General features: G+C 35.0%; 1 protein-coding gene across 6 annotated transcripts in view; it reads left to right on the forward strand.

The window, feature by feature from the left end:
- SENP6 (SUMO specific peptidase 6) overlaps nt 1–15,610 on the forward strand; it is a 111,865-nt gene that overhangs the window by 42,429 nt on the left and 53,826 nt on the right. For 4 of the 6 annotated variants that reach the window (XM_081295346.1, XM_081295343.1, XM_081295344.1 and 1 more), the window contains one exon: nt 2,722–2,792. The exons of the other annotated variants lie outside the window; for them this stretch is intronic. In XM_081295346.1, the coding sequence (XP_081151472.1) occupies nt 2,722–2,792 (71 nt within the window). The remainder of the gene's footprint in view (nt 1–2,721; nt 2,793–15,610) is intronic. 6 annotated transcript variants of the gene reach the window in all.

Consider the following 15,610-nt stretch of genomic DNA (forward strand, 5'->3'; position numbering starts at 1 on the left):
TTTTTACTTTTTATTTTGAGATAGTCTCGCTAAGTTGTGCAGGCTGGCCTCAAACTTGGGATCCTCCTCAGTAGTTGGGATTGTAGGTGTGTGGCCACTGTGCCTGGCTGGTTGAATACATTTAATAAAAGACAAACTGGTTGGATTAAACACTGTTCTACTGTATTTTTTGTAAGAACCATACTAAAGAGTTTGCAACTAAAGGTATGTTTAGGGTCACAGAGAAACGCAAACAGAAAGCAAGGGTAGAATATTAATTAGACTGAATTAAGGAGTAGAAGCACTAAACAAGATAAAGAAGGACATTTTATAATATGCACAATTTATAAAAGTATAACATATATATATATATATATGAGCTCCCCGAAAATTTTTAGAATGCAAGTAGTTCTTAATTGAAATAAATTTGGGGAGATTTTGATACATCTTTTAAATTTTTAACTGCTCTATCAGTTAAAAAGTATCTGAAATAATGAATTCTAACTGTGTAAAATGAATAGATTTATTTTTTATAGAAATATACATCTTTTGACATTAGTTGATTAAACAGTGCCCAGGTTCTGGTTTTTAAATATCACTCTCTAATAAAGAAACATGGAGAAATGATTGATTCTAGGGATGTACTGGGGAAAACACAAAATGAATGTTGCCAGAAACCAGATAATTATTCCAAAAAATGAATAAGTAAGTGAAAGGGTGCCTGCTTCAGCAGCTAAAATTGGAACAGTTCAGAGGTTGTATTGTACAAATTTGTTTTATCACAATTAGTAAAGTTTTCCATATTTTTCTAAATTTTCCAATTATGTGTGTTACACAGTGAAAACCAGGATAGAATTACATCAAAAGAACACAGAAATAGCTGAAGGAGCTCCCAAGGGCCAAAATTTCAATAAAAACTAGAACCTTAAGGAAAAAATAACTTCCCTGAGTCATACTGATGTAAATAATTATGTATTTATTAAACCATCTTAGTAGTCTTGAAATAAACACCGCCTTCAATACCATGCCAGATTTGCTTATAAGATTTTACAAAGTGCATAAAATGAACTGGAAGATAACTGTTCCTTACAGAAGAGTTTCAAGTAATAATATCTACCACTATTGTTACCACTAATCTTCACACTTTGTATCATCTTTCACAAATTTTAAAATCTTGGCAGAGTGGAAATTGCCCAGCTGTACCAGATATTGCTGTACTCATCATGATTGATAAGACTTTGCTAATTTTCAGCTTCTGGTATTGCCATTTAGTAGCTATGTGACCATGAGGAAGTTATTCTCACTGTGCCTCAGTCTTCTCATTTATACATTTGTAAAAAAGTATACTCATAAGGTTATTGTGAAAATTAAAGGAATTAATAGAGAAAAAGCAGTTAGTACCTGACATATGATTTTCAATATTTGCTAACTGCTAATACAAATATATTACTGTCACCATTCTTTAATAATTTCTTCTTTTGTAATTTTCACATTTTATTTTCATTTTGGTACTTTTGACTTTTATAGTGTAGGAATATGAAATCCTTGCAAAAATATGCCTTAGTGATTTGTGATGATTAGAAAATATTCATTACTAGTGTGAGCAGATTTGTAGATAAATAGAATAGCCTCTTTTTAATCCCCCAGTTAAATATTAGCAGGAATATTTTGGAAGCTTTCATTTAGGGTGGGAAAGTATCTAACTATTGTAGCTCCCTGGCCTATTTGTACTTTTTGTAATTCTCTGTATATAAATGTTTTTATTCTACCACTACCTGTAGGGCTTTTGTTTTTTTTTCCCCAAATTAGTGTAGTTTGGACTTATTTAGATATAGTATATAGGACACTTAGTTACTAAAAATTAAGTTTAAATCAATTGTACATGAACTCTTGACAAAATTATATTTTAAAACTAGTGTATTTATTTTCTCTGCTATAATGTAGTAATAGTACAAAAACTAAAACACTTGTTCCATAATTGATGGTTTTGTACATAACAGTTTTTGTACTGATTTTGTAATTATCCTCAAAACCTATATTTTATTCAACATTTATTGTTTTATTCATTGACTTGTTTTTAAATAAGCATAAACATTTACAGTGAGTTTGGATATATTGAGTAATATTAAGCTGGGTAATTCTTTATCCAAAGTAGGGTGTATGGATTTTAAGTTTTAGTTTTTAAATGTGATTTTTATAAACTGATTGTAAAAGCAATTCTAAAGGTTTGTGCATTTAGGGAATAAATGTATAGAGCTTTCCAAAGTGACTATTTTGAAAGCTAGGTTTGGTAGTGCACACCTTAGTCCCAGGTACTTGAGAGACTTAGGCAGCAGAATCCCTTGATTCCAGGAGTTCAAGGCCAGTCTGGGCAACATAGCAAGGCCCTGTCTTTAAAAAATATGTGTATGTGTGTATACATTAATAAAATAAAACAGAATGAGAACTTTGAAAGGACAGTGATTTAAATTTATTTATTAAATATTTATTTAACAGTCTGCCTTTTATTGGCTTGGAAAGATTGACAGTCTAAATAAAGTAGAGTCACTGCTGTTTAGGGATTTTATATACCTTAAACTTTAGTTTATTAATACAGTTTTAGTATCTTGTAGTATGACTTTTTATATGACAAAGAAACTATGATTTACTTTTAATAAATGCATTGTAAGTATCCCCTTAACTTTTTAATTTTGAAAATTACATTTCCTATTTGAGTAAAACCATATAAATTTCCTTTTCTAGGAAAGAATATCCACCTCATGTCCAAAAAGTTGAAATTAATCCTGTAAGGTTAAGTCGGCCCCAAGGTGTTGGTAAGTGTGCAGTTTCATTTGTTACACCTGTGAAGGGATTTGAATTTCTGTATGAAAGGTACAGATAGAAATATGACACTGACTTTAGAATATTCCCAGATAAACTGGGTTCAGTGATGTATACCTGTAAGCCCACTTACTCAGGAGGATGAAGCAGGAGGGTTAGGAGACCCTGACTCAAAATAAAATAATAAAAAGGACTAGGGATGTAGCTCAGTGGTAGAGAACTTGGCTAGCATGCATGGGATCCTGAGTACAATCCCCAATACAAAAAAAAAAAAAAAAAAAAAAAAAAGAAAGAAAGAAAGAAAAAAAAACAGATTTACATAGAAATATATAGAAAATAATTTTTATAACTGATTTGAGCATTTCTCCTAACTTTTAACTGCTATATGGTTACAGAGTCAGGTGATTATAGTATGAAATCTTTTGGTTATGTATTAGCATTTTTTGTTAACATTCAAATGTTAACTATAGATGAACTATAGCTAATAGTGTTTACCTTCTTCAACACTCATTCTGTTAGGCCTTTAATCTTTATTAAACTCTTACTCTATAGTAGATGCTAAGTTATATGCTTTTATATCCATTATTATATACTATCCCTATTCAAAAATCCCTGTATACTTTTACTTGTATTTTGTACAGAGAAGAAAACTGAGGCATGGAAGAATTACATGGCTTGCTTAAGCACAGGGCTAGCAAATGGAGAGCCAAATCCCATGATGCCAAATCCCATGCTCTTAGCCACTATATTATTTTCTTTCTCAGTCACAAAATTAGTTCTACTCCTCAGTGAAAAACTAACTGTACTACGAGTATTTTCATTTCTACTTGACAAATGCTTTTTTGTTTTTTTGTTTTGGGATTGAACCCAGGGGCACTTCCCCATATCCCCAGCTGTTTATTTATTTATTTTCTAATATTTATTTTTTAGTTGTAGTTGGACACAATACCTTTATTTGATTTATTTTTATGTGGTGCTGAAGATGGAACCCAGGGCCTCACATGTGCTAGGCGAGTGCTCTATGGCTGAGCCACAATCCCAGCGCCACCCTCCCACCCCCCTCACCCCTCCCACTTCCCCCCACCCCTCCCACTTCCCCCCACCCCTCCACCATTTTTTAATTTTATTTATAGATAGGGTCTCACTGAGTTGCTTATAGACTCACTAAGTTGCTGAGGCTGGCTGTGAACTTGTGATTCTCCTGCCTCAGCCTCCCAAGCTGCTGTGATTATAGGTATATACCACTGCGCCTGGCTTGATAAATACTTTTGAGAGAGGTTAAGTGATTTGGATCATTAATATGATTTAGATGCAAAACAGTCAGTCTTGTTATAATAATTATTAGTTTATTCAAGATTTGTTAAGTAAATAGAATTCTATTTTTATTGTTGTTAACTCTATTTTGGAAAGTTGCAAAACTAGTACAGAGAGGTACCTGTTTATCCTTCAATGAGCTTTCCTTAATATTAACATCTTTCTAATGATAGTACATTTATCAAAACTGAGAAATTGCTTAGTTCTTAACTAAGCTATTGACCTTGTTCATATTTTTTTCTAATGTCCTTTTTATTTAAAAAATTTTTTAATGGTACCACTTAATGATTATATATGTGTGTGGCATAATTCGATCAATTTCACTACCTAGTACTTCCCCTATTGCACTTCTTGTCCTTCCCTGGACCCTCTACTCCTAATGGTCTCCCTTTTATTTTTATGATCTCTCTCCCCTGCTCCCCCCTCCTTTTTTTTCTGTATAGCTATCACATATAAGAGAAAACTTAGCACTTGTCTTTCTGGATCTCACTTATTTTGCTTAACATAATACTGTTCGTTTTCCTGATAATGACATTGTTTTCTGTATGTCTGAATAAAACCATTGGGTGTATATGTATCCACCACCACCCCCCCCATTTTTTTTTTTAGTCATTCAATCTTTATCTGTTATAATTTATTCTTATCTATTGATAATGGTACAAAAACTAGACTGTTGTGAAACGTATTATAACAATAAATGTGGGACTGCATACATCTCTAAAGTATGCTGTCTTTAATTCTTTTGGAGAGATACCAAGGCATAATGTATAATTGGAACATCTGGTGTGTATCTATTTAATTATTTTTAGATTTTTTTTTTTTTTTTTTTTTTTTTTTTTTTTTTTGGTACTCTGGGTTGAACCCATTGGGGCTTTATCACTGAGCTACATCCCAAACCCTTTCTTTCTTTTCTTTTCTTTTCTTTTTTTTTTTTTTTTTTTTTTTTTTTAATATGAGACAGGGTCTTGCTAAGTTTCTGAGGCTGACCTTGAACTTTTGATGCTCATGCCGTAGTCTCTGGAGTCACTGGGATGCCTGGTTGTTGTAGTTAATTTTTAGTTCTTTGTTGTTTTGTTTTAAGGAACCTGCCTGTACAAGGGTTTTGTTTTATTTGCATCTTTGCCAGCATTTATTATTATTTGAATTCTTGATGATTACCATTCTGGCTAGAGTGAGATGAAATCTCAGTATAGTTTTTTTTTAAATTTTTTTTTTAGTTGTAGTTGGACGTAATACCTTAATTTTATTTATATATTTTTATGTAGTGCTGAGGATCAAACACGGTGCCTCACATGTGCTAAGTGAGCGCTGTACCACTGAGCCACAACCCCAGCCCTCTCAGTGTAGTTTTGATTTGCATTTCCCTGATGCCTAGAGATGTTGAACATTTTTTTCATATAATTGTTGACATTTGTACTTTCTTTGGGAAGTGTCTTTCTAGTTGTACTTATTCATTTATTGAGTTATTTGGGGTTTTGGTATTAAATTTTTTATATATTCTAGTTTTCATATATTCTAGATACATCCTTTATTAGAAGAAGAGCTGGCAAAGGTTTTCTCCCATTTTGTAGGTTCTCTCCTTATGTTTCTTTGCTGTTTCGAAATTTCTTATCTGGCTGCCATTCGTTTCTTGGTGGTGTTATTAATTTTGGTATTGGGGATTGAACTTGGGGTGCTTAACCACTGAACCATATCCCCAGCCCTTTTTTAGTTTTGATTTTGTGACAGGGTCTCATTAAATTGCCTAGGGCCTCACTAAATTGCTGGGGTTGGCTTTGAACTCATGATCTTCCTGTCTCAGCCTCCTGAATTGCTGGGATTATAGGATGTGTGCCACCGTGACCTGCTGATTCTTGGTATTATTTCTGAATTTTAGGAATCCTTTTGAGGGTCTCTCTGCCTGTACCTATGTTTTGGATAATTTCCCCTATGTTCTTGTCACAGTTAAATTTGTCAACTTGTTGGATTAAGAGATCCTGCGGATTAAGAGGATTGTGGGTATGATAGTGTGTGTAGGAATGATTGGCATGTGGGATAGCTAACTGAAATGGAGACCCTCTCTAAGCGTGGACAGGACCAACCAATAGGATGATGGCTTGGATGAAATAAAAGTTGAAAGAACAAAGAAGCAGCAGCAGATGCAAGATTGATTCTTCTTGAAGGGGTTCTTTATTGCTGCTGTGTTCTTGATTGGTGCTGCAATCATCTGAAGATATCGGATTCTCACTTTTTCACTTTTCCAAAGCAGGCTCTGACAGTGATTCTCCAGAAGACTTAGGTCTCAGACTAGGGTAGCATAGTTGATATGTCTTTTTCTGTGGCTTCAGCCTATTGGACTGAGCAGCTGCTGGTTGTCCCAGCTCTCCAGCCTACAGATGGCCATTGTGGACTATCTAGCTTCTGTTCGTGGAAGCCAACCTAATAAGTCCCCATTTTATTATTATACTTCTTGTTGATTCTGTTCCTCTAGAGAACCCGGACTAATACAGTTCTCTTCTACCACTTGGAAAGATTCTGGTCTTATTCATATATCTTTGATCCATTTTGAGTTGAATTGTTATATAGGGTAAGAAAGAGGGGCCTAGTTTCAATCCTTTTTTTTTAATAGTATTTTTATTCTCATTGATTCTAAGAATTATTTGAAATTTCACCTCTGATTTATTTTTTTTAATATTTATTTTTTAGTTGTAGGTGGACACAATATCTTTATTTCATTTTTATGTGGTGTTGAGGATTGAACCCAGTGCCACACATGTGCTAGGCAAGCGCTCTACCTCTGAGCCACAACTCCAGCCCCTTCTGATTTCTTAGATGAAGCACTCATCATTCAAAAGTATAATTCAGTATCACTGTCTATCCTAGCTGGCAACCTAATGCTGGGATCACAAAATCTTACTATTCTAACAACTTAAGAAAACGATAAAGAAAGCACGCAACCACACAGAAGTACCTTTTCAAAATCTGTGACGGCTCTCCGTCCTTAAGGGTTTGTGGAAAGAGAGAGAGCCACTGGAATTCTTTATTCTTATACAGGAGACACACAAGGGGAGGTTCCATGGAACATTCTATCCCCAAAAGGGCAAAGGGGTAGGATTACAAAGGAACAGGTGAGAGTAACTCAACCACACGGGGTTACGCCTACTCCTGGAACCACACTTCATTATCTGAGTGGAGGTAAAGCCCAAGTTATTGCAGGGCACAATAATTGTTCACAATCCTGGTGCATCAGGACTTAAAGCTGCCTGCATCCAGGGCAGCTCCCAACAGTTCAATCTCTGTGTGTTTGTGTAGTTTCTTTGGTTTTCTTGTTGATTTCTAATTTAATTCCATTATGATGGTGAGATGCAAGGAATTTAAAAAATATTATTATTATTTTTGCATTTGCTAAGACTTGATTTGTGGCCTAAAATATGATCTGTTTTGGAGAAACTATTTAGAGCAGCTGAGCAGAAAGTATATTCAGCTCTTGAATGAAATATTCTGTAGATGTCTGTTAAGTCCATTTGATTTATAGTATTTTTTATCTATAGTATCTTTGTCACTTTTGTCTGGGTGGCCTATTAGAGAAATATATTGACATCATTCAGTATGATTATATTGTACCTTTGTGAGCCTAAAGGTATAGGCCTAAAGCCATAAATGTCAAGTAGTATTTCTTTTATGTAACTAGGATTTTGGGTTGAAGTCAGCTTTTTGAGTTTCATTTGCATGGAATATGACTTTTCCAACCTTTCACTTAGTCTGTGGATGTCTTTACTTGTGAGTTGCATTTCTTGCAGAGAGCATATAGTTAGATGGGCCTTGCTTTTTAATCTACTTTGCCCGTCTTCCTTTGTCTTATTTTTTTTTTTTTATGTTCTTAAAATTTTTTTTTTTAGTTGTCAATGAACCTTTATTTTATTTATTTATATGCAATGCTGAGAATTGAACCCAGTGCCTCACACGTGCTAGGCAAGCATTCTACCACTGAATCACAACCCCAGCCCTAGTCTGTTTTTTAATTGGAGAATTGAGAGCGTTTACATTTACCATCATTATAGTGAGATATGTATTACTTTTTTCAATTTGATTTATTTCTAATGTTTGTTTAGATCCTAATTCTCATTTACCTATCTAATCTTCTAATGAGATTTCTTCTATCTTCTGTGTGTAGGATTCCTTTTAAGTATCTTCAGTAATGTTGATTTAATAGTCATGAAGTCCTTTAGTTTGTGCTTATCTTAGAATGTTTATTTCTTCTTTGATTCTGAAGGATAAGTTTGCTGGATATAGCCATTTTGGTTGCTGTTTTCTTTCAGGGCTTGAAAGTTCCAAGTCCTCCTGGATTTTTTAGGGTTTCTACTAAGAAATCTGCTGCTGTTCTCGTTGATTTTCCTTTAAGTGTGATCTGACCTTTCTCTCTTGTAGTTTTAAAATTTTTTATTTGTTTTGGATTTTTGACATTTTAGTTATAATGTGTCCTGAAGAATTTCTTTTCTGGTCTTATAATCTGCTCTTCTAAATGCCATCAGTATGTGGATGTGCATTTCATTCACAGCGTTTGGAAATTTTTCTGCAGTTTTTTCACTGCATAGGTTATTGATTCCATTAGCCTATATCTTTGCTCCTTCCTCAATGCCTAAGTTTGGTCTCCTGTGTTGTTGTCCCAGAGTTCTTGCATATTCTAATCATAGTTTTTTTCTTTACTGCTGTAACTATTCAGCTATATCTGCCTTGTCTACAAGCTATGAGATTCTGTATTATACTTGACTTAATCTGTTGGAGAGACTTTGAGGTGTTTTTGCCTTTTAATACTGGGGATTGAAACAGCAGGTGCTTTATTACTGAGCTACATCTCCAACCCTTTTTATTTTTTTGACATAGGGTCTCACAAAGTTTCTTAGGGCCTCACTGAGTTGCAGAGGCTGGCTTTGAACTTGGTGATCCTCTTTGCCTTGGCCTCCAGAGTTGCTGGGATTACAGATGTGCACCTCTGTACCTGGGTTTGACTGAATTTTATTTCCAATATTTTTGTTTTGATTCTTTTTCAGAATCTCTATTGAAATTTTTCTTTCTTTTTCTTTTTTTATTTTTGTGGTGCTGGGGATTGAACCCAGGGCCTTGCGTATGCAAGGCAAGCACTCTACCAACTGAGCTATATCCCCAATCCTCAGAATCTCTAATGCTTTTTCATATTTTATATTATCTCCCTTAGATCTTTTTAAATTCATTAATTATTCTAGCATTTCTACTTAATTATCTGTGGATTGATTTATCTGTGTGGGGAGGTCAGCTTTCAGAGACATAATGTTAGCATGTTGCCTCATGGCTTAAGAGTTTCTGTATTTTTTTTAAATATTTTTTTAGTTGTAGATGGACATAATACCTTTATTTATTTTTACGTGGAGCCAGGATCGAACCCAGTGCTTCACGCATGCTAGGCAAGCGCTCTACCATTGAGCCCAAACCCCGGCCCCTCTGTATTGTTTTTGCATTTGTTTTGATGAGTTCTTTTGTCATGTGAGGGTTTTTAGTAAGTAGTTATCACTTTATAATATTCCCCGAGCTAGGCGAATATCTTAGCATCAAAGCAGCTAATCAGAGTAATCAAAGTACTACGTTCAACTACCAGGTTCCCTTAGAAAGGAAAGAGTTACCGTTGGTAAAGTGATAACTTGAGGAACTGTGAGCTACATGTTTTAGAAACTTAATTTCTAATGTTCTCTGCAACTCTACTAACTAATGAGAAAACTAGATGAGAAATAATATAGAGTAGAGTGCATTGTTAAGAATCGATAATACTCTATATAACACGAAATCATTGGAAGAAGGGTGAAAAGGAAAGAAAAAGTGGGGAGGGAAGGGAGACAGAAAATAAATAAAAAGAAGAAAGGATGAATGAAAAGGGAGGAAAATAGAGATGGAATAGAAAAAAAGACTTATCAAGAAAAATCTTAACTAGTTGAAAAAATGTATAAAACTACATAGAGAAGACATGACAAACCTTTGCCAAAAATAGCTAATACAACCACAATCATCAAAAGATTCTGCTTTCTCTTTGCTGAGGTATTAGGGAGACACTTCTTTAAGGGGCCTTGATTTTAGAGTCCTTCAGTTATGAGGTAGTTTGTGGGACCCTGTATATGCTGATCTTAACCCATCCTTGCCTACCAGCAAGTGAAGGAAGAGTTTTGTCCATTTTAGAGTAGAATTCACCTTCAGTGTTATTGTGCTTTGGGGATGGGGGTATATCTCTGGTAGAAGTAACTGGACAGTCTTCTCACCAACTAGCCTGTGGACTAATCTTGATCATGCTGTGCCATTCCTCCAAGATCCTCAATACGTGTGCTGGGGAGAGGTGTGTGAGAATTGCCTAGGTTATGTCACCAGAGCCACCAGACACTTCTGGGCATGGGGAAGGTGGCCAGATCCATGTTGGATGCCAAGGTTGCAACTTTCCACCTGACTCAGACCTCATTTCCACTTCCTGTCAGTTTTGTTCATTATCATAGTTTTGACTACAAATTTCAAATGAAAGCTCCTTCCAGTATGCTCTGCAGACCCACGGACCTGTCACTGTGGTTTCTTCACTGCCCAGAACTTCTGCCAAGTCCATGCCATAGTCTCATTCTTGCAGATTGACTAATAGCTTGAGCACCCACCAATCTAGTGAGAAATAAAGCATAGGTGACCATTGGATCTTGGGTACACAAAAATAAAGCAAACCAACAAAAAGACAAAACACAAAAGAAGTTTTTTGAAAAGGAAAAGCAACAGGATTTCTGATCTCTGGGCAGAAAGTTTAAACAATGAGGATTTCCATTTTTCTTTCTTTTTTTGGTGAAACTAGGGATTGAAACTTAAAGGCCCTCTAATACTGAGCCACAACTGTAGCCCTTTTATTTTGAAACTGAGTCTAGCTAAATTGCTGAGGCTTACCTTGAACTTGTGGTCCTCCTGCTTCAGCCTCCCAAGTCTCTGGGATTACAGATATGCACCACTGCCCTGGCTAGCAATGAAGTTTTTTAACCTGGTGCAGCCTCCCTCCAGCAGAATAAAATAGACACCAGTATTGCTGTATGTATATACGTGGCTATATAACCAATGTGATTCTGCAACCTGTACAGTTGAAAAAATGAGAAATTATACCCCATTTGATTCAAATGTATGATATGTCAAGATCATTGTATTGTCATGAGCAACTAATAAAAAAAATTTTTTTGATGGGAAGTGCCAGGGCGCTCTTGTCCCAACTTACTTTGCAGCATCTAAATGTTCTGCTTAGATTGCAGAACCTGCATTTTGCTGAATCGAAATTCATATTAAGTGCCTTTTAAATTCAAAATAAAGGTGTGCCGCAGTCTGTCTGGGCACAAAATAACCTAGCCACCACAAAAGCCTTGTAGATTCCAACAGCAACTCTTTATTCCCGAACTCTCACGGGGACTCTACACACACGTTCTGTGAAAAATACACTCCCTCCACCGGGCTCTGCGTACCAATTCTCTCAGAACCCCTCGAGAACTCAATGGGAACTCAAGGAGCAGGCGCCTGAGGCAGCAGGATATGCCCTAATCCCAGCCCTAAACCTGGAGCCATCCTAATCCAGCAGGATCCACCCTAAACCTGGAGCCACCCTAATCTCTGAGCAGGGTCACCTTTCAAAGCAAAATGCCATGCGTCATTCCTACTTGGCTATGGCTGTCAGCAAAGGTGGTCAGATAGAATAATAAAGAAAATCATTTTAAAGATTCATGTTAAGAACTATAGACAGACTGATTTCTTTTTAAGAAACAGTTTCTTGTGACACTTTCAGCTCACTGGAGGGGAGCTTTCCCTTCCCAATGAAGCCATTGTGAACACAGTGCTGGTGAAGTCTATTTTTTTTTTTTTTTAATCATTCTCTTTTTACTCTAAAATCTGGTGTTTCAGGGTTGTACCTGGTTTCCTAGTTCTCTGGGTTGCCTTGCACCACTTTCCCACAGCCTTCCTAACTCATACCGCTGTAGAATTAATGTTTTGATTCAGTTTCAGATAGCAGCTACTAGGTGATGGGTTCCTCAAGACTGCCAGTATCCTTTTCTCACTAATGTCCTTTTTCTCTTCCAGCATCCAATCTGGGATCCTACATTGCATCTAGTTATCATTATTTTCTTGAAAATTTTGAAGGTTGTATTAATTGCTTTGTGCTATGCTTCTTAGTTTGGATTGGAGGATGTTGTCTTACAATGAGATTGAGTCTCTGCATTTTTGACAAGGTTCATATAGAAATCATGTTGTGCCCTTTTCATGCTTCACATCAGCGATTACATGATATGAATATATTAATTACTGGGGATATAAACTATGATTACTTGTTTAAGGTAGTTTCTGTTGGGTTTCTTTACTAAAAGTCACTGTTTCTTTTCCCTTGTCACTAAGTAAATATCTTACATGAGATCCTTAGACTGTGCAGTATTCTGTTTCTCAAACTTTTACCCTCTGATTTTAGAATCTTTTCATGTACTGGCAGTAATTATTGTTTTATGTTTGTTAATGGTGATTATTTTCTTTCTTTATTTTACATTTATTATTTCTTCTGTAGGGAAGAGTTGTACCTTCTATGTATTTGATTATATCTGTGGACATATTTAATAAATGAAATTCATATGGCAATACTTAGAAACTTCTGGAGAGGAATATTGATATTTATCTTGTCAACTTTTTTTTGAAAGGAAGAAAATTATATTGAAATATTGTATCATTTGTTTAACTTAATGAAAACTCAACAGAGCCTGCTGTTTTCAGTTCTTTTGTGTGTGGTAGACATATATGCTTGAGTATAGGATGAATTATATTACTATAATAATATCACATAGGTTTTTCTATGAAGATTGCATTTGTTTTAAAATTTCTTTTGGAATTCCTAGGATCCAAGTTGTTAGTGGCAGAGCTTCAGTAATTATCTTCTCTTAGAAAGAAATCACTGTCTTTCTGTAGTTCTTAACTTAACATCAAGATAATTTTTTAAAAATCATTCTATCAAACCCCTTTATTTTGAATTTAAAAGGCACTTAATATGTATTTTGATAAGCCATATATCAGCACTTACTAGCTTTAATAAGCAGTCTTGTTAGTAAAAACTTAAAACTTGAAAACTATTACATATAATTTGTGGTAGGACCATGTGTCCTATTGTTTTTTGTGGGAAAGTGTTCTTTTTTAATTTTTCCAAACATAAAATAATAATTACTCATATATTAAGATTGCTCATTTTTTCCCCTATCTACCTGTCCTTTTGTTTAACTTTTTAGCCTGTTTTTGTATCCTTCTCAAATTGAATTGGTTGACATTCTGTGCTATCTCTAAGTGTACATTAATTGTGTTTTAATATAATTATATTGTGTGGTACAACTCAGTAACTTGATTTATCACTGTTTTAACTCAGATATACCAAAGAAAAGTATTTCCTCACAGTGAACTAGTCAGTTTAACTGCCATTAGCACTTTAATACAGCATCACTTTCAGGCCTTTTTTATGTATATACAGTCAGCCCTCCATAGCCTTGGATTTTTGCACCTGAGGATTTAACCAATCACAGATCAAATGTGTTCACAAAAAGAAAACTCTCTGTTCTAACCATGTACAGACTTTTGTCTTATTGTTATTCCATAAACATCACAGTATCACTAATTTTATAGCATTTACAGTGTATTAGAGATGATAAATAATCTAGTGATGATTTAACATGTACAGGAAGGGCTGGGGCTGGGGCTATAGCTCAGTGGTATAGCACTTGTCTAGCATATGTGAGGCACTGGGTTTGATCCTTAGTACCACATAAAAGTAAACAAATAAAGACATGCTGTCCACCTACAATTACAAAAATAAATAAATAAATAAACAAATAACCATATAGGGGGCTGGGGTTGTAACTCAGTGGTAGAGCACTTGCGTCACGTGCGTGAGGCACTGGGTAGTACAATCCCCAGTACCACGTAAAAATAAATAAATAAAATGGAAGATTTTTTTTTTCATCTACAACTAAAAAAATCTTTTTAAAAAAAGTGTATAGGAAGATGTGCATAGATTCTATGCAGATACTCTACATCATTTCCTGTTAAGTGACTTGAATATTTACAGGTTTCAATATTTGTAAGGGGTCCTAGAACCAGTCTCGCATAGATACCAAGAGAGGATTGTATGCCCATGTTTTAAATATTATGTATTCTGTTCTGTGTAATTTGTTTTTAAATAGATCCAGCCAGAAAAGTTATTATATACATATTTGAGTAAAATTATGTGTGGCTTTCAAAGTTTAGTAAAATCTGTTTGTAAGGAAAGGGCTTTCCATTATATTGTATTGAATTTAGTAAGAGAAAAAAGAAATAAATCGTGGAAAGGAGCATGGTCCTTTTTTTGGGGGGGGGGTGTTATTGTCATATCCTTTTGTTTTGAGAACTGGGAATTGAACTCAGGGACATTCAACCACATCCCCAGTCCTATTTTGTATTTTACTTAAAGACAGGGTCTCACTGAGTTGCTTAGTGCCTCGTTGTTCCTTGCTCAGGCTGGCTTTAACTTTTGTTCTTCCTGCTTTAGCCTTCTGAGCCCCTGAGATTATAGGCGTACACTAACGCACCCAGCTTTGTTTTGTTTTTGAGACAAAGTCTGTGTTTCCCAGTCTATTCCTGAACTCCTGGATTCAAGTGATCCTCTTGCCTCAGTCTTTTTAGTAGCTTCAATTAAATTATTAGCTCCCTCACTCTGAAGGGGTAACCATATGTTAATACTACTCTACCATAAATTAAGTTTTGCATGTAATTAGTTATGTTCTAGGTGACTCTGTTGATATATTTTTTAAAATGCCACATTATAGCTCATTAATAATCAACTTATATAGAAAATTCTTTTTATATTTAGGCAACCAACAAAGTAAGTTAGCACACATGGAAATTATTAACATTTGGATGACGGGAGTGTTTTTTCAGTAACCTTAGGTTTTAGGAGAGAAAAAGAAGTATCTTTCAATTTTTCTCCATGACAAGAGGCTAAAGGATAGTTCTAAATCTATGCACAACATCTCACTGTAGCAAAAGTTAAGCGATTTTTGGAGATGATCTACTAACCTCTCCACAGCTCCCTACCCCCATAATTTCAACTTTTTAATATGCCTTGGTTTTTCTTTTCTCATGTGGTTTATTAATATAGTAGCATTTGTCTACCCTTGTGCAATTTTTAGATGCTGGGGAAATGTGTCTAAAACATGATTTCTGTTTTTTCAGAGCTAACAATATATAGGGAGTAACAAGTACAGATAAATAATAATAAAATGAGTACAGATAAAGTGCTGTGGAAACTCCAATGATTGCTTTATTGTTCCTAGGATGGGACAGAGGCAGTTTCTTAGCAAATAAAAATTTTAATTCACTGGATAAATTGGGTAGCCTTTGCTTGTGAAGAGAATAGCATATAAAATAGGGTAAACTAGAAAACACCCTGAGAAATACACTTCTTTGAAAGGTAAAGTTTGGAAGT

Source organism: Spermophilus citellus (genome assembly GCF_964194105.1).
Source record: "Spermophilus citellus genome assembly, chromosome: 5".
NCBI classification, from domain to species: domain Eukaryota; kingdom Metazoa; phylum Chordata; class Mammalia; order Rodentia; family Sciuridae; genus Spermophilus; species Spermophilus citellus.